Source organism: Salvelinus namaycush, chromosome 16 (assembly GCF_016432855.1).
Source record: "Salvelinus namaycush isolate Seneca chromosome 16, SaNama_1.0, whole genome shotgun sequence".
Classification (NCBI taxonomy): domain Eukaryota; kingdom Metazoa; phylum Chordata; class Actinopteri; order Salmoniformes; family Salmonidae; genus Salvelinus; species Salvelinus namaycush.
In genome coordinates this window covers 27,301,047-27,325,251 of record NC_052322.1, presented here as the reverse complement: position 1 = coordinate 27,325,251, position 24,205 = coordinate 27,301,047, and the positions used below count along the sequence as shown (strand labels likewise).

The 24,205-nt window shown below is 42.3% G+C and overlaps 3 protein-coding genes and 1 long non-coding RNA gene across 4 annotated transcripts; 2 read left to right on the top strand and 2 right to left on the bottom strand.

Moving 5' to 3' along the window:
* The first annotated feature begins 1,700 nt into the window (after positions 1-1,700).
* Positions 1,701-6,392, top strand: LOC120061604 (taste receptor type 1 member 1-like). Its single transcript, XM_039011510.1, has 6 exons — positions 1,701-1,882; positions 2,048-2,351; positions 2,659-3,414; positions 3,592-3,813; positions 3,974-4,097; positions 4,960-6,392. Exons 1-6 carry the CDS (start codon positions 1,701-1,703, stop codon positions 5,883-5,885), a joined length of 2,514 nt encoding a protein of 837 aa, XP_038867438.1. The 3' UTR covers positions 5,886-6,392.
* A 4,063-nt stretch (positions 6,393-10,455) lies between these two features.
* LOC120060806 (transcription factor HES-5-like) lies at positions 10,456-11,115 on the bottom strand. The gene is made up of 2 exons (XM_039010228.1): positions 11,050-11,115; positions 10,456-10,896 (listed from the first exon to the last, which is right to left on the bottom strand). The coding sequence occupies exons 1-2, from the start codon at positions 11,113-11,115 to the stop codon at positions 10,456-10,458; spliced, it is 507 nt and encodes a 168-aa protein (XP_038866156.1).
* A 2,896-nt stretch (positions 11,116-14,011) lies between these two features.
* On the bottom strand, positions 14,012-15,419 carry LOC120060736 (transcription factor HES-5-like). Its single transcript, XM_039010144.1, has 2 exons — positions 15,327-15,419; positions 14,012-15,204 (listed from the first exon to the last, which is right to left on the bottom strand). Exons 1-2 carry the CDS (start codon positions 15,372-15,374, stop codon positions 14,782-14,784), a joined length of 471 nt encoding a protein of 156 aa, XP_038866072.1. The 5' UTR covers positions 15,375-15,419; the 3' UTR covers positions 14,012-14,781.
* Positions 15,420-19,518: 4,099 nt separating this feature from the next.
* LOC120060735 lies at positions 19,519-22,532 on the top strand. Its single transcript, XR_005478263.1, has 3 exons — positions 19,519-19,601; positions 20,163-20,657; positions 20,940-22,532. It is a non-coding gene; the product is annotated as an uncharacterized LOC120060735 (long non-coding RNA).
* Positions 22,533-24,205: the final 1,673 nt, after the last annotated feature.

Below are 24,205 nucleotides of genomic sequence, written 5' to 3'. Positions count from 1 at the left end.
CCTATCAAAAAGCACTAAACTCTCAGCACTAAAAACCACAGATGAATTTTTTGCCCCTCCCGTGGCTAGAAACCTATATCTAGGCAAATGTTCTCAGTGCAACTATGTTGATGGACATGGAAATACTTTATTTTTGCCAAGCTTGTACAATGTTTTTACTTTACATGGCATTTGCATTTGTAATAATGAGGTTAACAAAATGTCTAATATTGCTGTCAAAACAAAGGGAAACTGTGGTCTTCTTTTGAGTTTGCAGATCCTGCAGTGTGTGAGTATGAGGCAAATAGGCTGTCAGTGGTTAAAGGTGTGTTTACACATGGGGCACAATCTGGGCCTCAAATGTCACTGTGGTTTTGGTAATGGATAGAGAATGGAAATTCAGCCCAACAGTGTTAGCAGCAATAACAACTTAGGGAAGGTTTCTATATCGATTGTCCACCACTCATGGAAAATGGAGCAGAAAATACGTTGGAAAGATTTTAGTACCCTGATGTGCTCTTGTTAGAAAATGTGTTTTCCCCTCAACATATTCTAATCGGGATTCCTCTTCGCCCCTCCCTCAAAAATCAAGACAAAACAGATAAGATAGAAAAAAATTAACCAGCTCTGATTTACATTGCTTTGACTGAAAGGTTAGCCACAATCTGACATTTGCATTGATTTTAAGTTTGTGGTGTCTCTCTTAAAGTAAAAAATTTAAATAAAATAAAAAAGTAACACAAGAAAGTTACATAACAATAACAAGGCTAGATACAGGGGCTACCGGTACCAAGTCAATGTGCAGGGGTTCAGGTTAGTCGAGGTAATTTGTAAAGTGACTGTGCATAGATAATAAACAGCAAGTAGCATGGGGGATCAATGTAAGTAGTCTGGTTGGCCATTTGATTAATTGTTCAGCAGTCTTATGGCTTGGGGGTAGAAGCTGTTTAGGAGCCTTTTGATCCTAGACTCTGCACTCCGGTACCACTTGCCTTGCGGTAACAGAGAGAACAGTCTGTGACTTGGGTGACTGGAGTCGTTGACAATTTTTGGGGCCTTCCTCTGACACTGCCTAGTGTGGTGCAGGTGCAGGTGCAGGTGCAGGTGTTGAACTTTTTGAGGATCTGGGGACCCATGCCAAATCTTTCCAGTCTCCTGAGAGGGAAAATGTGTTGTCGTGCGCTCTTCACAACTGTCTTGGTGTGTTTGGACCATGATAGTTCGTTGGTGATGTGGACACCAAGGAACTTTAAACTCTCGATCCGCTCCACTTCAGCCCCGTCGATGTTAATGGGGGCCTGTACGGCCCTCCTTTTCCTGTAGTACACGATAAGCTCCTTTGTCTTGCTCACATCGAGGGAGAGGTTGTTGTCCTGGCACCACACTGCCATGTCTCTGACCTCCTCCCTATAGGCTGTCTCATCGTTGTCGTGATCAGGCCTACCAGTGATCACAAAAGAGTGATCAAATTAAGATTCTACTCCTGTACATTCATGCAGTTCATTTCAATATATAGCTAACTCTACTGTACAAAAAAACTATCTCAAAATGCAAATGTTCCTTACTTCATCACTGGGAAAGATGCAAAACCATCCACATTCCCCTCCCTCCCTCTCTCCATTCCACCTTCTTTCCACTCCACCCATCCATCCATTATAATATAAAAATAGGTAGAATGCCCCTATTTCCAGTTCAGGGCTGTGGTTTGTTGAGGTTGAGGTATGGATGTGTGTGGTGGTGTGTGTGTCGTCCTGGGCTGGTTGGTACTGATCCTGGCTGGCCATCAGCTGACTGAGGGAACCGGTCTGCAGCTTCCAGGAGACTACTCCATCTATGGTCTCTTTCCCCTACACAAGTTGGCCCCCTCGAGCTCCAACCTACCAGACCTGGGAGCCTGTAAAGAGTAAGTACAATAGCAAAGATCTCACAAGAGGACATCTTTTGTTAATCTATTTCCCTGGCATTTTAGTTAACTTTAGAGAATCAGGGAATTATTGGGACTTGAATCAAACACTTTTTTTATATTATAGATTAATTTTGATTCTGCTTGCAATTCTCTCCTATTCAGAGGCAAATTTAATAAACATGGCTATCATTTGATACAAGCCATGAGATTCGCTTTGGAGGAGATCAACAACGGTACCAAAAACCAGCATCTTCTCCCAGGGGTATCACTGGGTTACCAGGCGTATGACACCTGCAATCAACCAGCCAGTGTGTTGGCCACTCTGGCCATGCTGGCCCAACAGTACCAGAGAACTTTAGGGAACAACACAGGTGGTGACCAGAGGGCAGTGGCAGTGATCGGGCCTGATAGTAGCAGTTACACCTTCACACCTGCTGCAGTGCTGGGCTCTTATCTAGTGCCACAGGTACAGTGTATGGTCACCAGTAAAACTAATGCTAATATCTATTATCTCTAGGCTAAGAATGGAATACAGTTGTGACCATTTGTTTTAGTCTTATTTTGCTCTTCCTTTTGATCTTACTTGTTTTTTCAAACCTATTTATATATGTAAATATTTATTCTTCTTGCCTCCTATACTTTATACTTTGTCCTCCTCCTCTTCTTCTTCCTCCTCTTATTTATCCTCCCCCTCCTCCTCCCCCTCCCCATCCTCCTCCTCCCTCTCCTCTTCCTCCTCCTCCTCCTCCTCTTATCTGTGATATTTTTCCTAGATCTCCTATGAAGCCTCCAATGAGATGCTGAGTAACAAGCTCCTCTACCCAGCCTTCTTCCGCACCATCCCCAGTGACAAGAACCAGGTGGACGCCATGGTCCAGCTGCTGGTGCGTTTTAACTGGACCTGGATCGTTCTACTGGGCAGCGATGACTCCTACGGCCTCCAGGGCATAGAGAGTCTCTCCCTTCAGGCTGCTCACTTTGACATCTGCATCGCCTACCAAGGGGTCATCCCCGAACTCACCTCCGCCAACAACCAGACCATGAGGAACATAGTCAAGAACATTGTGAAGACCAAGGTCAACACTATTGTCGTGTTCTCCAGCAAGACCAAAGTCAGTCAGTTCTTCCCATTTGTCATAGAGCAGGGTGTAACTGGTAAGGTGTGGATAGGGACAGAGGACTGGTCAGTCACCACTCTAGTGTCGGGGATACCAGGTATTCACACCATTGGGACTGTACTAGGCATCTCCATCAAATACACAGCAATAACTGGGTTTGAGGAGTTCGAAAGCCATGCTGTTCCAAAGTTACTTAGTGGCACCTCCAATGGCACGATGGACCTGAGTGTTGAATGTTTGCAAAATACGGACCTCTCCAGCATGGCACCAGAAAACTTCTCTTTGGGGGACTATGATATCAAATCCTCTTATAATGTTTACAAGGCTGTATATGCTGTGGCACATGCACTGCATCAAGCACTTGGTTGTGGCTTGGGTAAATGCCAAAAGTCTGAAGTGCTACCTTGGCAGGTTAGTGTTTTCAAAATGGTGGTACTGTAGTCAAAAAGCCTGCTCTAAAGAATGCGAAGTCCACTATACACTTGATTGCCATGTACTATTGGAAATCAACAGTAAATCATGTTTACTATCACAGGTATGTTACAGTCATGTTTAGTGCATGTTCATTGTCTTCTGTCTATCCCTCAGCTTCTGCCACTGTTAAAGCAGGTGAGATTCTCTGTTGGGAACTCCTCTATTTACTTTAATGAGAACGGAGACCCGCCCACAGGATATGACATCGTGACCTGGATTTGGAGGGGAACAGAGTGGTCTCTCCGTGAGGTGGGCTATTATACTGCAGACCCCAATGACCTCACAGTGGACCCTGCTCAAATTGAATGGGGTAGTGACGACGGATACACAGGAAAAGTAAAGGCTCAGAATTACAGCATTTGCACAGTAGTATTATAATCATACCCATTGTCAGATGAAATTGCAGAACAGTTTTTGGGTACTATAGAAATAGAAAGAGAAAACCCTGGTTATAGGTGGACGAGGAACGTCGGTGTGTGTTTCTGGGTGTGTCTAGGAGGTGCCTCCGTCGATATGCTCCCCAGAATGCCCTAAAGGACACAGGAAGCTGCAGACGGGACAACACAAGTGCTGCTTCGACTGCCTGGCCTGTGCTGCTCACAACTTCCTCAACAAGACTGGTGAGATTACAGATTACACCAACCAGTTGTCGTGTATGCCCATCCATTGTCCAAGCCCTGTCTGTTAAAGAACATTCCATTTGTACTGTTTGAAAGTGTCCAGCGGGTGGCATATGTTGCCCTTCCATAAACTGTCTCCTATAGCAGGTGGTAGCACTAGTTTTCAAGTTTCAAGTTTTAATGTCACATGCACACAAGTACAGTAAAATGGCTTTCTTGCTAGTTCTAACCCCAACAATGCACTAATCAATAACAATGTAATACAAAAAATAACAAGGTACAACTAAAACACACAATATATAAAAAATAAGAAACAAGAAGAACACAATAAAGTAAGTAAGCATACTATATACAGGGTCAGTTCCAATACCATATTTACAATGTGCAGTGATACTGGATCGATAGAGGTAGATATGTATAGGGGTAAGGCGACGAGGCATCAGGATATATGATAAACAGGGTAGCAGCAGCATATATGATGATTGTATGTGAGTGTGTGTAGAGTCAGTATGTATGTACATATTATGTGTGTGAGCAAATTATGGAGTGAGTGTTTATATGTGTGTTGGAGTATCAGTGTGTGTAGTGTGTAGGGCCCTTTGAGTGTGCATAGAGAATCAAATACAAAGGTCAACTCAGACAGTTTGTGTAGCCATTTTGTTAGCTATTTAGCAGTCTACTCGAATAACACATGATGGGAATACGATCTCTGATGGTGTTGTAATCACTGCTATCCATTCAATTATGGGGATGATTTTAATCTCAATTAATGAATGTAGCTAAACCCCTTAATCTTTGGAAACTTGGTACTATAAATATTGAACTGACCCCAGCATTGATGTTATGGTATGTCACTCTTTAGGATCCACCCGGTGCCAGATGTGTGAGCTTTACCAGTGGTCCCCGGCGGAGAGCGAGGTGTGTCTGGATCGGGCGGTCCTAGTGCTGGCCTGGGGCGGTCCCCTGTCTATCGCCCTGCTACTCTTCCTGGCTCTGACCTTGCTCATGACCCTGGGGACAGGGGTCATCTTCCTCCTCAACCTGGGCACCCCTGTGGTCAAGTCGGCCGGCGGGCACACCTGCCTGGTGATGCTTCTGGCCCTAACCGCTGCAGCTGCCAGTGCCCTGTGCCACTTTGGCCTCCCGTCTCAGACTGACTGCCTTCTCAAGCAGCCTCTCTTCGTCTTCAGCTTCACCGTGTGTCTGGCTTGTGTCACCGTCCGTTCCTTCCAGGTAGTGTGCATCTTTAAGCTGTCCTCCAAGCTTCCCCGGGCCTATGATACCTGGACTAAGAACCACGGGCCTGAAGTCACCGTCCTCGTTGTTTCCATGACAGTTTTGTTGATCTCTGTGCTTCGTGTTACTCTAAACCCCCCGTACCCCTCCCAGGACGTGGACTTCTACTCCGACAGCATCGTCACGGAGTGTAGTAACACCCTCTCTTTTTGGGCCATGATAGAGCTAGCCTACGTCTCTCTGCTCAGCATGCTCTGCTTCTCCTTTAGTTACATGGGCAAAGACCTGCCAGCCAACTACAATGAGGCCAAGTGTATCACCTTTAGTCTCATGATATACATGATCTCCTGGATCAGCTTCTTTACCATCTATTTTGTCAGCAGGGGGGAATTTGCCATGGCCATGCATGTGCTGGCCATTGTGTCCAGTGTGCTCGGTATACTCGGTGGCTACTTCATGCCCAAGGTCTACATCATGGTGCTGAGGCCCCAAATGAACACAACGGCCCATTTCCAAAACTGTATTCAGATTTATACCATGAACAAAGACTGAAAGATATGTTTTCATCATAGATTTGCATTTTGCATTTCTGGATACTTATTCCCAATCCATTGTATGGCTTTAAAAATGACATAGTAAATGTTGCTCTGCTCTTAGCTAGTAGAAAATACATGCTGCCCTTGCACATTTAAGTGTATGTATAACTTTCTCTAACATGGTTGTAATGTAGTCATGATAGCTTTTTAAAGCACTTATTTTTAAGTGTGTGTTTTTACTGGGGGGAATTGAGAAAACCAAAGCTAACCTTCTTTAGCTGCAGCTGGTGTTGTGGTCTTTCTTCAGTGTCTGTGTGTGATATGTCTGGTCTCTAAAATGTGGAAAAAGTTAAGGGGTCTGAATACTTTCCGAAGGCACTGTATGGGCAGGCCATAGAGAGGTGCCTTGCCTTCTGTTGGTGTGAGTGCCCGTCTGTTTGTGTGCCCTCTCACTTGGTCACTGCGGTGGCAGGATTCAGGAGCTGGTACAGATGATTTAAACCCATACAGATGCCAACAGATGTAGGATCTTAATGTGAGCCCATTTGCTACAGCAGAAAAATAATCCTGCAGCAATAGGAAATGTGAATTATTATGTGGATTATAATTAATGGACATTTTTGTATGGGTTGATACATTTTTCCTTAGGGCAAATCAAGTTTGACATTTTTAAATGTAAATGACAAACTTTAGAAGCCTTTGAAAAAATAAAATACAGTACACATTTGCATTCTCTGATGTGCAGGAACATTCAGCAACAAATTGAGATCCTACATCGGTATAAGCCTTTGATTTGAAACCAGCTATCCCAAATATCCATACACATGTCCCATAGTGCTCTGTTTTAAACATAGAGAATGAAAGAGGCTCTAGTGGCTGAAAGACCGTATTAGCATGGGCAGTGCCATTGAGGGCTTCCACCATTTTAATGTAGTCAACTGGGTGGGAGTTACTTCATTGGCTGATCCCTCTTGGTGACCCTGTTGGAGTCATGTCCAATGGGTCATCAGGAGGGATCAGCCAATCGTGAAGAAGAAAATTGACTAAGCCTCAATGGTGCTGCCACAGACGCTATAATTGCGAATATACAAAGATCTATCTATCTTTATGGTTTTAAATCCAAATGTGTTATTCACTATGTACATTACATAAAGCGTAAATCAGAAGCGCAGAAGCTAGGACACGATGGTCCGGCGTCCCATTGTGACATAGCTAGACCCCCATCCACAGGGGACGCACAGACCGAACGCACAACTAACCACAATTCCCAACCAATGCGTCTCTTGGTACTCATCCTCTAATCATTTGAATCTGTTGACAGTTGGAGAAATTGCTTTTGCTGCACTGAGAATTCGAAAAGTATAAAACTCAACGGTCCAATATTCTAGAACACTGCTGTGGTTACGTGTACAAGTTTGGTACTCTGATACTTTTTGCTTTAATCAATTAATATACTTTTCTTTGTATAGCGCTTTTTACTATTTGAAATAAAGAAATAACCAAATAAAATAACTATTTGAAATAAAGAAATAACCTTGTTTTCCTTCTTTGTATTTCCTTAAAGGGCAATTCCACCACTTTTCAACGTCATACTCATTATCTCCAGCACCATATCAGTGTATACATACAGTACCAGTCAAAAGTTTGGACACACCTACTCATTCAAGGGTTTTTCTTTTTCCACAATAAAATGTAGAAATGTGCTATTTTCACATTTGTAGACATTGATATGGCTTTGGAGAGAATTAATATGATTTTGAAAAGTGGTAGAGTTGCCCTTTAATGTGTTAACGAGTCTTTTCCATAACGCAAAACGTCCATACTTAACCCAAGCCTCTTAGGGGGAAACTATTGCTACAGTTATATGTGAATTTTCCAGAATTTGTTCATCAAAATGACAAGACATTTCGTGGAAGGGGATCATATGAACTGGTTAGAATATAATTGATGGACAGCAAGATCCACTACAATTTGCTCAAAAATATCAATCCTGGTCAAAAGACTCAAATTATTATATATTTAAAAATGATTGTCGTTTTAAAACCAAAGTTAACCCTCTTTAGATGCAGCTGGTTTGGTGGTCTTTCTTCAGTGTCTGTGTGGCATATGTCTGGCCTCTCTTTAGAAAAATAGAAAGTGTTAATACAGTGCCTTCGGAAAGTATTCAGACCCATTTATTTTTTCCACATTTTGTTACGTTACAGCCTTATTCAAAAATGTATTAAATCATTTTTTCCCTAATCAATCTACACACAATATCCCATAATGACAAAGCAAAAACTGTTTTTTTATAAATAAAAAACTGAAGTATCACATTTACATAAGTAGTCAGACCGTTTACTCAGTACTTTGTTGAAGCACCTTTGGCAGTGATTACAGCCTCGAGTCTTCTTGGGTATGACACTACTTGGCACACCTGTATTTGGGGAGTTTCTCCCATTCTTCTCTGCAGATCCTCTCAAGCTTTGTCAGGTTGGATGGGGATTGCTGCTGCACAGCTATTTTCAGGGCTTTCCAGGGATGTTCGATTGGGTTCAAGTCCGGGCTCTGGTTGGGCCACTCAAGGATATTCAGAGACTTGTCCCGAAGCCACTCTTGCGTTGTCTTGGCTGTGTGGTTAGGGTCGTTGTCCTGTTGGAAGGTGAACCTTCGCCCCAGTCTGAGCTCCTGAGCACTCTGGAGCAGGTTTTCATTAAAGATCTCTCTGTACTTTGCTCTGTTCATCTTTGCCTCTATCCTGACTAGTCTCCCAGTGCCTGCTACTGAAAAACATCCCCACAGCATGTTGCCACCACCATGCTTCACCGTAGGGATGGTGCCAGGTTTCCTCCAGACGTGACACCTGGCATTCAGGCCAAATAGTTCAATCTTGGTTTCATCAGACCAGAGAATCTTGGTGCCTTTTGGCAAACTCCAAGAGGGATGTCATGTGCCTTTTACTGAGTGGTTTCGGTCTGGTCACTCTACCATAAAGACCTGATTGGTGGAGTGCTGCAGAGATGGTTGTCCTTCTGGAAGGTTCTCCCATCTCCACAGGGGAACTCTAGAGCTCTGTCAGAGTGACCATTGGATTCTTAGTCACCTCCCTGACCAAGACCCTTCTCCCCGGATTGCTCAGTTTGGCTGGGCGGCCAGCTCTAGGAAGAGTCTTGGTGGTGCCAAACCTCTTCCATTTAAGAATGATGGAGGCCACTGTGTTCTTGGGGACCTTCAATGTTGCAGACATTTTTTGGCACCCTTCCCAAGATCTGTGCCTCGACACAATCCTGTCTCGGAGCTCTACGGACAATTTCTTCGACCTCATGGCTTGGTTTTTGCTCTGACATGCACTGTCAACTGTGGAACCTTATATAGACAGATGTGTGCCTTTCCAAATCATGTCCAATCAATTGAATTTACCACAGGTGGCCTCCAATCAAGTTGTAGAAACATCTCAAGGATGATCAATGGAAACAGGATGCACCTGAGCTCAATTTCGAGTCTCACAGCAAAGGTTCTGAATACTTATGTAAATAAGGTATTTCTCTTTTTTATCTGTTATACATTTGCAAACATTTCTAAAAACATGTTTTTGCTTACAATACAACATGTATTGTGTGTAAATTGCTGAGATTTTTTATTTATTTAATACATTTTAGAATAAGGCTGTAACATAACAAAATGTGGAAAAAGTCAAGGGGTCTGAATACTTTCTGAAGGCACTGTATGGGCAGGCCATAGAGAGGTGCCTTGCCTTCTGTTGGTGTGAGTGCCCGTCTGTCTGTGTGCCCTCTCACTGGGTATCTGCGGTGGCAGGATTCAGGAGCTCAATGGGACAGCTGATTTAAACCCATACAGATGCCTATAAAGGGAAACTATTGCAAAATGTATATGTGGATTTTCCTGAATTTGTTAATCAAATGTGAGAAGGCATTTCATGGAGGAGGATCATATGAACTGGTTAGAACAGAATTGGTGAACTGCAAGATCCACTACAATTTGGTCAAAAAGAACAATCCTGGACAAAAGATAGGTTGTTATTATAGGTTTATTGTCATACACGTAGTTTTAAGAGCTTCTTTAATGCAATATAAACTATCAGAACAATAGCAACAGTGCTATTACAAAGTATACCAACACACTAGTCCCTTTATAAAAGATACATCCATCCAAACATAACATATTAATAATAAAAGAGAAATATCCTCAAATAATTGCTGGTGAAAATACAGTAGTCTATTGTAGTTACTGTTACGTCTAGCATAACACATGAACTCCACTGGAGTAAGCAATAATTTCACCATAAATTCAAATTTCACAATAAAATATAACTCAATAATGACCTAAATTCTTCAATACAAACAAAAAAACGAATGTGATAAAACAAGTAGGAGAAATAACAATCTTCACAAAAAAGTGACAACCCTCACTTCAAATATGCCATAAATCAAATGTGCCACACATATATGGCCATCAATGTGATGAGACAATAAGAGCTCAGTAAACCCACAACGGTGGAGGTGGTTGGAAATGCATATTTCCTACATAGTGAGGGGCATACAGTCCAGTGTTTCCCTCAGGTTTTACAGTGATTCCAGTAACTCTCTCTACCAGGGCCTCCAGACTGGATCTTTAACTCCTTTGTCCTGGAGCGTCGCGGTGTGACGGAAGATGGAGGAAACTGGGGAGGTGGAGCGGCCCATCGGGCTGCTGCAGGATCTCTGGGCCTGGGAGGAGAGCTGCTGTTGGAGCCCCTGAAGAGGTCCAGCGGAGGTGGTGGTGGTGTCTCTCTTGGGGCTTCCAGACAGGAACTGCAGAGACTCCCTCCAGCACTGTGAGTAACCCTTGCTGTAGTCCCTCTGAGATGGAGCCGGCTGCGGCTGCTGCTGCTGCCTCAGGAATCTCACGGTCATCTCCAGGATGTCGGCTTTCTCCAGCTTGGTATTGGGGTCCTCTTTGTGGAACTCCTTCTCCAGGATGAGCTTGAGCTGCTCTATGCAGCCGTTAATGCGATCTCGACGCATCTTCTCCACGATGGGTTTCCTTATCTGAGGAGGCAGAGAAGAACATTTGATTAGTCGACAGTTCTAATATATGACACCAAGAAATTCAGTCAAATACTACAAAAAGCCACAATATACATGAATATACACATTTTATACTGTATATACACACATACATTGATTGAACCTAATACATACCTTAATGTCTTTTTCTGCGAACTTCAGATGGTGGAAAGAGGAGAAGTTAGTTAAGCAGGGAGCCATGTCCACGTGAGAGTGACAGGTCTGTTGGCTACTTTTTCTGGGCTGCAGAGTGTGGTCTGGGCCCTCTGAGGGATCTCTCCCCCTTTATATAGCAAGGGATTAGCATGACAAAGCCATGTGGCCCAGGCCCAGCTGGGGTTCCCACACTACTGAGACCACAGGGCTGCCCATCGCAACAATAGGAGAAACATCAATAACTTGATGGGTAACGGGGTAGTAGAGGCAATACAGGGATGTTTCCCAAGATAAGCAGCAACTATTGATTAATAATACATTAATACATTATACATGTAATTAACATTCCAACATAATGACAGGTAAAAACAAGTGAAATGGAGACACATTTTTGAAGGGAATAGCCCTCTTCAAAGAGACTAATTTAGACCATGAAGAAAATATCTAAGTAGTTTCAGTTCATTAAATGTTCTAGTTGACGTCCTGAGAACCCTTTCATCTAACACAATCAAGCCAGTATAGAATTCACAAATAAAATTAATCTTTAGAGTTTTCTTTCTCCAAGCAATATTCATTATAATTAACCAAAAATGAGTTGAATTGTTGCATAGTTTCGACAAAAGACATAAAATCCGGATACAATTCATTTTATTTAAGCAGCCAATTGTGCAATAGAGTGTTTACAACACTTTTTTAAAGTTAGTGGTATAATAACCAGTAGGCTATTATTGTTATGAAATGATACTAATGCTAAATGATGCTAATGCTAAATGATGCTAATGTCTGATACAGAAGACAATCACATAGACACAGGCTGTTGCTGTGTTGGAATGTGGGGATCACACACACTTATGTATACTTCAGACTTTTCTCACACATCCAGAGGTATGCAGAGGGAGGAGGTTGTGTGCCCACACACACACCACACTGTCCTCACACTCACCCCTCGCACACACTCCGTCCAGACAAGCAGTCTCCCCACTGACAGACAGTTGAGTCATTGAACCATTGTGTTATCTGTTGTCTGTATATCTGTTCTCATTGGCTGTTGAGTGTGGGAAAGCTCAAGACAACTCATGCCCACGCGTGGATTTATTGCACCCAGGAAAGGTTAATTCAAGAATGCATTGTCTCACAGCAACAGTTTATTTTTCCAATTGAAAGTAGCCCTATGACTGAAGAGTTATTATATCTCCTGGAGGTAAATATTATGGCATTGAATACAAAGAAGAGGCACTACAGTGTAACGCTGTAACTAATAAGATAAATGGATACTTTCCCAAGAAAAATCCCAGAACTTCTAGCTATGATTTTTGATGGACTATGTGCTGCTGGGCCAGGGTGGGGAGACTGGGGACAATGCCACAGTCACTGGCACTCTGCCATGGTTGTGGTTCAGGCAGCGCAAAGGTCACAGATGTGTGGCCTGGCCTGTGGGTGCTGTGAGGAGAACTCTCTCCTCCTAGTTTCCCACCAGTCACCAGCACTGGGGTAGATGAGCTACAAAAGCCAGGCCGCTCCCCCAATGCCCCATTGGGAATGTTAATTGATCCTTTGTCACATGACAAACAGAAACCCTATGTCACAGACCATCTGGAAAAAATCTAGTTAATGGTGCCTTGCACATCGACAAAGAGCTACACGATCGCCCTGTCTTTTTCTTCCACTTTGGCCTGGATGAACATTGAACGTTTTCCATGAAGGCAGTTAGAGCTACTCATAAAGGGGAATTTGTCAACTTCATCTATACAAAAATGATTTACCTGTTAGCTAGACATTCCCTTTCGGGCTATCCGTGAATTGACCACATTGACAGTGTGGTGACGAGACAGTTTGGCTAGCCTTTGTCCGTGGCTCTTTAAGTGTGTGTGAACAGTGACCCACCCACAGACTCAATTCCTGCCATACACTCTGGACTGCCAGGCCTGTGGAGGAGTAAGGCAGGTTCCCATCAGCCCTCTGCCTTTGGGAGTGTGCTAGCCCCTGTTTCCCACACTCTCTGTCCATTCACTGGCCTCAATAAGGGGACAATAGAAGTGTGTCTTGTTACACATCACATTAGCCACGGTGTTTGATCTCTGGTTGGAGGGAGAGAGGGGGCCATAGCCACCGCCAGACCATCTGCAGGACTAACCCTGAGAAACTTCAGCCATGCCTATGGGGGGAGGGGAGGGGGGGGGGGGGGGGGGTGGAATACATGTGACTCAGCTAGTCATGGCCTAGACTGACGACCATGATTAGTTGATTATTTGTATCTGGTGTGTTAGCAAAGAGGTTGGAACAAAAACTTGACAAAAATAGTTAAAATATTCAAGTTTAAGGTCATCAAAGTTTACTCTTCTTAAGAACTATATAAATGTTCAAGTTGGTGATTCACTTTTTGCCACTACTCTGCACTAAATTTACTGCTAAAGATCAGGACATACTATATATCATACGATATTAATCACATCCCTTAATCCGTAGTGTGATTATTTGGTGTGACCGAACCAGTTAAAAAGAATAGGTTATGTTCTATGTGAGTGAAGTATAGACATATATAGTAGATAGGATATACATTTAGACAGGTGTCCTCAGTAATGTGGTGTTCTTGATGGGAGCCCTTCATAGTTATGGGCATGCATTCCTCTGCAAAAAGTCATTATTTTAGGCACAGATTTTGTCCAACCACAAATCAACAATAGGTTTCAAGGTTTGGGTTTGTCAACCAGGAACCAATATTGATCTGACATCTCTGGGCAGTAGGATAGGTGCTCCTCACAATCTAGATTTAGGTTTGTGAATATAGTCAATCAATATACTTACTAGATAGTATACTGTCGTCTTTATAAATTTGTGGATTAAAAAGTTAGCCATACTACTGATGTCATCAGAATGGATGTGGGTGGTGAACTTTGTGCAGATATGAGTTGATACAACAGAGAAAATAGAACCAAAAATGTCAATGTTGAGAAACTTCAATTGAAGTTCATTTATTTTCAAAAGCTTTATGACATGTCACTCCAAATAGTGTAATTTAAATCAATAAAGGCAAACAAACAAACTTACACAAACTCGTGTTGAATACACAACATCACTTTATGAATGGTGTCTCTTCGAAGTTAGAATGAACATTTTAGCATTTTCCTTGAACATTGAATATTTGTATTATTAATAACATACATTTTACATAATCATGACATGATGTACATTTAAAGTAGATTCATTGGATCCATTTGAAGCATAATATTCATACATCACCAAATTGATACATTGTATCATTGTGACAATTCATTGTAAATATTTTTTTTTTAAATGCAAAAAAAACAGGTGGTGTCACAGACACCAAATAAACAGTAGCAACCCATTATGGGTTAGACATACAATAAAAGTATGTTATTAGCATAATTTAACTCTGTTTGTATTTTCAGAGTTATCGTTCTCAGACAAGAACATGCATAATAGTAACACTATTAATTCACTGTACATTTTCATATACAGAGTATGTATCCAAACCAATCTGAATCATTTCATAGAATCCTTCCTTTCAAAGGAATACTGGCAAAATATGCCCTTGCTTCATCTGGATGAAGACTATCGACATAGCATCTCTTGCCAAATGCAAAAGAATTAGACCTCCGTCACTCCGAACACCACTGTCCATGCCTGTCATAATATAGACTGGCCTGTCCAATTCCGTTTGTCTGACATGAAAAAGTCTGAAGCATTGCTCTACCAGGGCCTCCAGAGTGGATGGGAGACGGGGCTCATCACACCCTTGGTGGTGGCCTGGTGGACTGGGGAGCCCGGCGGGGAGAAGGACCAGGGAGCCTGACTGTGTTGGCTGGATGTCTGCAGGCTCTGGAAGTGGCTCAGCAGCGAGCTGTAGGACTGTGTCTTCACCTCACACTGAGACAGGAAGCTGACAGCGTCCTGCACACAGCGAGAGTAGCCCTCATTGGCTGCTGCAGTGGAGGAACTTCCTGCCTGCTGCTGGCGGCTCAGGAAATAGACAGTCATCTCTAAGATGTCGGCCTTCTCCTGCTTGGAGTCGGGCTGCTGGCGGAGGAACTCGGGACCCAGGAGGGACTTGAGCTGCTCGATGCTGGTGTTGATGCGATCCCTACGCATCTTCTCCACCACTGGCTTCCTTATCTACACAAAGAGAAAACAAGGAACAATTTAGTAAACTTGATCTGCCCTGTACTAGTATCAACAGCAATAGAATAAGTACGAAATGTATTTATGTATTCAAAGACTTAAAAGCATTTGTTTACCTTAGTAAGTGAGAGGTGCTGCTTAGGGTTAGTCACCTGTCTAATCATAGTTGGTGCCAATGGATATAGCAGTAGTAGTTCTGTTGAGCTGAAGTCTCATTAAAGAGCCAATTGGATATGTGCTGTCTTCCCTCTGGTTCTCCCTCCTATTTATACTCTTAAATCTCCATATGAATGTGTGGGTCTTGGGCTTGTTGGAGTTTCTCACAGTCCGGAGCCAATGAGAGGGCTGGGAATGGCATTGATAGATGCTGGGCTGCCACATGCTCAATGAAGTGTTTATTGCTGAGGGGACAAAGAGTGTGCCTCCAGGGAGCAGGTGGAGGGATGGGGAGGGAGAGGGATGGGTGGGAGGGAGGGAGGGACAGGCAGGGAGAGGGAGTGGAGGGAGGGGAGCGGACATGGTGCCGCGTTGTGGATCTGGGAAAGTGGTGACCCCAGAGGAAGGAGTGTGCTCGTCTCTTGCCAGGATCACAGAATAAAGGGTGAGCACAAAGTGTTTTGGCACAGGGCACACGTGGGTGTGAGACTGAGATAGGACTGTGATTCAAATAGCTCATGGGGCTACTGTGTGTCCACTAGCTTAATCAAACAGGTTGCTTTCAATAGTCTAACTTCATATCCATGAGGATCTGTTCATACCCTTGGATCTTTGGTGCCATGCCATGTCATGTAAATATGTATTAATGGGGTGATGATTGGGCAACATTAAGTTTTAAGTTCAACTTTGGTGTGATCTGTATATTTGTCAGATAGTAGATTTATGTGTTATAAACATTGCACAGTTGTAACTGCCATGAATAGTCTGCATTGTAACCCAGTATATATCCAGAATTGAGTTTTGGAAACAAACACATGTAGATATAGATTGCCAGCGTTGCTACAGCACACACCTGCTCGCCCTGCCTGTGTCCCAGTCACACGCTCCCCCTTCCTGCCCCAGTGGAACGTGAGAGCCGCCGTGCTCCTGTGCTTCCCACACTTCAGTGTTAATGACACTGGGGCGAACAGACAAAGGAAGTGTGCCCCGTCAAACAAAGCTCGAGTGACCAGGGCCCCCTCCTCCCTACTGCCCATGCACAGTGCAGTCAACAAGGCTCTCACAGGGATCTCACAGGAACACCATCTGGACAGATAGGACACTTATCACCCAATGGACCATGTGAGACCTGCTCTGTGAGAAACAGGGAGATTAAATAGAATGAGTGAGAAAGTAAGAGAGGGAAATAAAATAAAAAGTCAAACTTCAAAGTCTTTTAGATATTATGATGACTATTTTACTAATACATGAAAATGTACGATTTTATATTATAAACTGGGTGTTTCGAGCCCTGAATGCTGATAGGCTGACAGCCATGGTATATCTGACCGTATACCAGGGGTATGACAAAACATTTATTTTTACTGCTCCAATTATGTTGGTAACCAGTTTATAATAGCAAAAAGTCACATCGATGGTTTGTGATATATGGCCAATATACCACGGCTAAGGGCTGTATCCAGGCACTCCGCGTTGCGTTGTGCATAAGAACAGCCCTTAGCCGTGCTATTCTGGCCATATATCACACCTCCTTGGGCCTTATTGCGTAATTATACTATTACCACCAAATCAAATAGTCCATATGAATAACTAATATAAATTTTAGAAATACCATTTTAAAGGGCACCTCCAACCTGTTCATTTGGATCAGGGCCATTGTATTTGATTAATTCATGCACTTCTTATTGCCACATGAGATACACAGAGTCATCCTCATTTCAAAGCAGGCGAAACACAAAGATCTTACAGCACATTCAACATGACAGAGCTCTATGCTGACCTTTTTTACAAGAAGTACGTGTGCGCCTAAGTTGAAAACTATAGGCGAACACAAAGAAATTTAGGAGCACAATGAAAAATATTTGAGGTAATAAAGCTAGAATCGTACATTTAAATTCCAGGTCGCACATCAAAATATTTAAGCTCATATATGAGTAAAATGGTCGCACTGTAGAGCCCTGCATGAAGGACCAACAGACCTGGTAAAGACCACATCAAATGGACCTGGATATTAAACTGATGAAGATGTTTATCAATTAATCTTATGGGAGATATATACTCTAGGGTTATTTAACATATGTTTCCTTTCTTTGTTCCCACAATGGTAAAGAGAGAAAGTGCACTGACAGGGTGGAGAAACTTTACATGGCGCTCAAGAGCCAACGCCACAACGGGGTCTCCAGCACAGACGTGTGGGACAAGACTGTCTCCTTCTCAGTCAAGAGTCCCCTGCTCTTCCACAATGGCTACTCAAAGTACTCCAGAGATACTCTACAACTGTCTCCATTACCTGCTGAAGATGTTGCCCCACTGTTTATCCAGTTAGGATCTCCATGGAAACACTAAAACCAGCACTGAGCATAGTAACATTGAGCAGTTCTTGTAGTCTATGCAAAGTTACTCTCACACCAAATCCATCTTTATCTCTGGAAGAACTAAAGATGTGGACTATGTCAATTGTTGTGGACTATTTTGCAACTGAAATGATTGGGATATTTTTTTTTTACGATAAAAGTATATATATTTTCCCAGAGACTATTATTGATAAAGTGGTTGACTTTTAATCTATGGTCTTTTGTAAAAATAGAGTTTAGTCGCTGTACTGTATGTATATGCTGTCCAGACTGTGATATTCTTTGGTCAATAAAATAACCATAAAATGTGCATTGTAGGCCTTAAGAAAAGCATGAATTGCTTTAGTATTCCTTGCAGAGATGTTCATTGAAGACTACTCTATGAAAAAATAGTTGAAACTGAAAGCCATATTCCTGCATACAAAAGGAACAATATTGTTTTTTTATGCCTATGCTTATGTTGAAATAAGTATAGTATAGGCCAAGGGCACAACTTTGGTTTTAGAAGTGGGGGGAGACAACTTTTTTATATTTTTTTATCCAGTCAGATAAACACTCCAAACAGCCTACCCGACCGCTCGGAGGCGTCCACGCGGTCCTAAAGCACGCCTTTGCCTTGTTTGGTATCACATTCCAATGATAAAACCGTGGGGGTCAAAAATGCAATTTCACAATGTGGGGGGGACATGTCCCCCCTTCCCCAGTGAAAGTTGCGCCCCTGGTATAGGCTACAGTAGAGCCTCATGGTAGGCTAGATCACAAGTGAAATTATATTTTTGATATGCAATGTAAAACATTTATTGTAAAAAAAAATGTATGTCTGCTTTTTTTGTTCATTCTCAGTCATTTCTTCTCCATTGCTTACTAAATCACTTGACAACTATGGATCATGATAAAGAGTACACCACATTTATTCAATAAGTATTTCCCTAATTACATAATAGTCCTAAATGTGCAGCTCTACTAGCCAGTCTTTTCGTATGTTCATGTAACCTATACATGCAAGCAGGCACACATTCAACCTTACCGAACCCAACACACAGTTTGCATATTGCTATTTTGCTGGTAGCCAACAAACAAATGAGAGAAGTGTTGCTTTTCTGTCTACTATTTTATGTAAACAATACTCAGTCTTATCTGGGTAATAAATGCATCTTTTCTTCTTACAGTTCATTTTGCAGAAGGCCGACTGCACGCTGCCATTAGCAACTAAATGATCCTGTGTGCGATTTTAACATAATCGGTTCAAGGACATACATCTGGTGTATAAGACGCAATTATTGGTATCATGATTGTCTTCCACAAATGGTACCAAGAATATGCATAATCCTTGCTTCAGGGCCTGAGCTACAGGCAGTTAGATTTGGGTATGTCATTTAGGCGAATATTGAAAAAAAGGGGGCTATCCCTAAGTTAATTTGTGATTTTAATGAATGGAGTGAATTTGGTGCGGGAGCTTTTTTTTCCTGTGAGTGTGGCGGTTTTTAGCTGAGCGGTAGGAAAGACCGGAGCGGAGTTCCAACCGCTCAACTCAACTCACATGCTCTGATCCCATGTGCACAGAGGAGACTGGCGGTACTGCAGTTTAACTGATGCCAAGCCCAGAAAGACAATTCTGAGAAGTACATTTACAAAATTCCTAAAACGATACTTTTGTTATCACCTTTGTGCCAAAAATATAAATATTTTTTTTGCATGAATTCTCTTTGAGGGTTATTCTTTTTTAATAACTCACAGCCGAAGTAATTAACGTTTTATATTCATGCTGTTACATGGACGAGATTGGCTCACATGCACACGCAGAAGGAATGGAACAGTGGAATCACTCATGCACTGTCGTCTAGTACCTGCTCTTAGTGATCTATTATCACACAGTCTCAGGTGAGCGTAATTTGTTTTCGTGGCTAAATTATCATAACTGTTTGTGGCTAGACAAGCTAGCTAGTTGAGTGTCTTGATAATGGCAATCTAGCCAGCTAATGTTAATTTATGTGCACAGCCGCTAGGTTAATTTAATTCTCTAGCTAGCATGTTTCCACTAGATAGCACAGCCACAAAGTCAAAATGGTCTGTCGTAAAAAAATGCATATAAACAAAAATTAGCCTTTTGGTCCTAATTTAAGGTAAGGGTTAGACATACGGTTAACGTTATGTTTAAAATACGATTTTAATATGATAAATTGTAGAATATAGGCAGGGTTTATAACTTTGTGGTAACTAGTGATGACCCTACTAGATAACTAGCTAGCAAATGCTACTGTAACGTTACTGTACTTGCTATTGTGTGACTCTGAAAAATAGTTTGTATAAATGGTTAGCTGGCTATTTACTTATAGGCTACTAGCTAGTCATGTAATGATGTTCGCTTGATGGTGGGGAGGGGGTCTGAGAGTTGGACTTTCTAAGTCTGTGTTTACTGTTTCTGTTTCTCATTCCAAACAGCCTACCAGTTTATGAATCTGGAGACACTGGAGGTGTTTGGGGTGGAGAGGACAGTGGACTCAGTGGAGGACATCCCAGCCACTTGGCAGTAAGGGTTTGATTAATCTCGCCCGGACGCGCGTGTAGATCCTTGCATTTGATTTCGAACCGGGCTGCATCCCGGTCGTGAGCCAACAGCCCAGCTCTGACCGACGGCGAAGTCAGCTCAAAATTCTTTGATTGCTTTTGATAAAAACAATTTATCAGCCTTCCCAATGAAACATAGTTTGAAAAGTCTAACATATATTTACAGAAAATAGATTTATGTTTCTGAATGATGCACCATGCTGCTTTGTTGACAACATGACTGAGCTGCGCAGATTACTGTTCCATTTGAGAAGGGCGCTCCTCCCTCACCGCGTTTTACCGTTCACGTCACTGACCATAGCTGGGTGCACCGCAGCTCAGGTTAATGGAACTCTCTCAGTGTTGGCACTGCTACTTCCTACCTGATGGGTAAGAGGACATCACACACAGAATTAGGAGTCTTCCCCTATTTACATGTTTGGGTGTATGTGTGTCAGAGGTGAGGGACGATAAGACAGTGTTTGAGAAGAAGCGTCTGGTGTGTTAGGACTTGCGGATGCACTCCAATTTCCTGAACAGAAAGGTGACATTAAGTATTTCTCTACACCCTAACCATTACCCCCTACTCTCACCCTGGCCTAGCCCCTTACTTTCAAACCAGTAACCCATAAGTTTCCAACATGACCTGGTGTGTGTGTGTGTGTTACACAGGGTGTTACAGGAGGAGTTGAAGGGGGAGCATGCCTCGTACCTGCGGCAGCACCCAGATTTCCGCACCATGATGGCCGACTTCTTGCAGTTCCTGTTACTACGAAAACCAAGCGACGTCATCATGTTCGCCTGTGAAGACTTCTCCCCTGGGGGGCCTCTTCAACACCTCTTCACCTTGAGGACACACTGTGGCTTCCTCTCAAAGGCCCTTTAGTGAGGACAATCCTATTCTGGTTAGCAGTTGTCACTAGTATGTACAGTGGCCCTCGAGATCTAGAGTATTGTTTTTACATTTTGTAATACTGTTTTTACTGTCTACTGTTTATGTTTGCATGAGCTGTATTCAAACATTCCAATCAACTCATGCTCATCTGACTCAAAAAGTAAGGCTATTGTATAACTTTGCTGCCCAGATTGCCTAGGAATGTAACATCCTTTGAATAATACAATTATATGTGTATTAATAGTCCAGACAATCTTGCAAGGCAGACTAAAGACGTCCCCATGCTTAATAGCTGAAACAGTTCAGCAGAGTTTGTAAATATATTATGACTGCATTTTGTGATGTTTTTGTTAGTTTTGGACTTTAGTGAGTGTGTTTTTCGGCTGTTTGGATACAACAACAAAAAATCGTAGAAGCAAGCCAAAGTTCGGAGCCGAAGTCCATGTCCCTTCGTCGGCGATTGGTCAACAGTAGGGGTTCTTCAATCAAATATTTGTTGTCATTCAACGAGAGACGACTCGTTTTCATGCACAGTTTTTCATTGAAAAATACTGTACCAAACATCTTAGTTAGATGTAGAATTGCAGGACTAAGATCTCTTCGGCAAAAAAGTCAGAATTAATGACAGATTTCCTGAGTTATCTTAGATTAGTTCGGGCTATTGTGAGACTGGCTACGACATCTCAAAATTGACAAACAGTACTATTGTTGCTTTTAAGGGAGTGAGAGCACTCATTCGACTAGCCGAGTTTGGCTAGGCGCCAACCAAACTGAAACATACCGAAGAAGCCTTAAGACAGCATTGACTTTCCATACCAAACTCCTCCACCCCTATAAAATAGACTAAATGGTATTTGAGAGCTTTTATTGGAAGGTAGAGGAAACATCTCAAACCAGTTGAGTGCAAATTAAAAGCAACATTTCATTCATGTACATGTATCTACTGACGCACTTCAGTGCACTTAAAAGGCAGGATTAACTCAGTGGGGACAGGTCAGGATGTTGAGCGCACACCAGATACAGCAACATTACGATCTTGCACTATACATTTTCTACATGCTTTAGTTTCACAATAAGGGAATGTATTATCTAAAAAACAAACATGAGGCACTGGGAAGGGGACTCGAGTCAGAATCTACTGTAGCCTATACCAAAGTCTAATAAACTGTTGTCTTTTTAATTCAGTTTTCAACCAAAAAATGAAACAAAATCAAAAACACCTTTGTGATTTGCTGAATTAAGAACACTACAGTTCCCAGAGTACACTTGATGTTTCCAAGCTACAGCTGCGTCAAGTCGCGGTTGTGTGATTGCGTTGTGTTAAACAGAAAATATCATACAACTGTCTCCTGAGGTGCAAATATAAACCTAACAAAAATATAAACACAACATGCAAAACTGTCAAAGATTTTACTGAGCTACAGTTCATACAAGGAAATCAGTCAACTGAAATACATTCATTAGGCCCTAATCTATGAATTTCACATGACTGGGAATACAGATATGCATCTGTTGGTCACAGATACCTTTAAAAAAAAAAGTAGGGGCGCGGATCAGAAAACCAGTCAGTATCTGGTCTGACCACAATTTGCCTCATACAACGCGAGACATCTTCGCATAGAGTTGATCAGGCTGTTGATTGTGGAATGTTGCCCCACTCTTCTTTAATGGCTGTGCGAAGTTGCTGGATTTTGCCAGAAACTGGAACACGGTGTCGTATACTATGAGAGCATCCTAAACATGCTCAATGGGTGACATGTCTGGTAAGTATGTCGGCCATGGAAGAACTTTCTGGAATTGTGTACAGATCCTTGCGACATGGCCTGATGGAGGCGGATGAATGGCGCGACAATGAGCCTCAGGAACTCGTCACGGAATCTACATTCAAATTGCCATCGATAAAATGCAATTGTGTTCGTTGTTTTTTAGATTATGCCTGCCCATACCATAACCCCACCATGGGGCACTCTGTTCACAACTTTGACATCAGCAAAATGTTTGCCCACATGACGCCATACACGTGGTCGCCGGTTGGACGTACTGACAAATTCTCTAAAATGACAGGTGGCTTATGGTAGAGAAATTAACATTAAATTCTCTAGCAACAGCTGTGGTGGATATTACTGCAGTAAGCATGCCACTTGCATGCTCCCTCCAGACTTAAGACATCTGTGGCGTTGTGTGACAAAACTGAACATTTTAGAGTGGGCTTTTTTAAATTGTCCCCAGCGCAAGGTGTACCTGTGCAATGATCATGCCGTTAATCAGCTTCTTATTATGCACCAGCTGTCAGGTGGATGGATTATCTAGGCAAAGCAGAAATGCTCACTAACAGAGATGTAAACAAATTTGTGCACAACATTTGAGAGAAATAAGCTTTTACTGCGTGTATGAAACATTTCTGTGATCTTTTATTTCAGCTCAAAAAACATGGGACCAACACTTTATGTTGCGTTTACATGTTTGTTCAGTGTAGAACAAGCTAGAGCACATTTCTCTTAGTCCTGAATAATTTACTTGCAGACAGCATCCTATTAATGTTACCAGTGGTTGTGTGGTGGTGCTTCATGCCTGCAGATTTCCCCTCCCCACTATTGAAGATTCACAACCCTGAAACCAGAACTAGCAAGATGTCAATTCCCACGAATTGGCGTGTGAGACCGTGAGTACGGTGCATTCAGAAAGTATACAGACCCCTTGTCTTTTTCCACATTTTGTTATGTTACAGCATTCTAAAATGGATTAAATAAAAAAATTCCTCATCAATCTACAGACAATACCCATAATGACAAAGTGAAAACAGGTTTTTAGACATTTTTGCTTAATGTAAAAAACATTTTTTTTTTTTTTTAATGTGACAATTTCATATAAGTATTTGGACCCTTTGCTATGTGACTCAATTGAGCTCAGGTGCATCCTGTTTCCATTGATCATCCTTGAGATGTTTCTACAAATTGATGGGAGTCCACCTATGGTGAATTCAATTGATTGGACATGATTTGGAAAGGATCATGTTATGTTTGTTCCTTAAATAATGACAAAC

What these genes read in the sequence shown, in the direction of transcription:
- LOC120060806 (XM_039010228.1), bottom strand. Translation starts at nt 11,115, where the DNA reads ATGGCTCCCTGCTTAACTAACTTCTCCTCTTTCCACCATCTGAAGTTC. An exon ending in TCGCAGAAAAAGACATTAAG is followed by an intron (nt 10,897 to 11,049) that starts GTATGTATTAGG and finishes CTGCCTCCTCAG; the next exon opens with ATAAGGAAACCCATCGTGGA.
- LOC120061604 (XM_039011510.1), top strand. Translation starts at nt 1,701, where the DNA reads ATGGATGTGTGTGGTGGTGTGTGTGTCGTCCTGGGCTGGTTGGTACTG. An exon ending in GACCTGGGAGCCTGTAAAGA is followed by an intron (nt 1,883 to 2,047) that starts GTAAGTACAATA and finishes TCTCCTATTCAG; the next exon opens with AGGCAAATTTAATAAACATG. An exon ending in CTGAAGTGCTACCTTGGCAG is followed by an intron (nt 3,415 to 3,591) that starts GTTAGTGTTTTC and finishes TCTATCCCTCAG; the next exon opens with CTTCTGCCACTGTTAAAGCA.
- LOC120060736 (XM_039010144.1), bottom strand. Translation starts at nt 15,374, where the DNA reads ATGATTAGACAGGTGACTAACCCTAAGCAGCACCTCTCACTTACTAAG. An exon ending in AGCACCTCTCACTTACTAAG is followed by an intron (nt 15,205 to 15,326) that starts GTAAACAAATGC and finishes CTCTTTGTGTAG; the next exon opens with ATAAGGAAGCCAGTGGTGGA.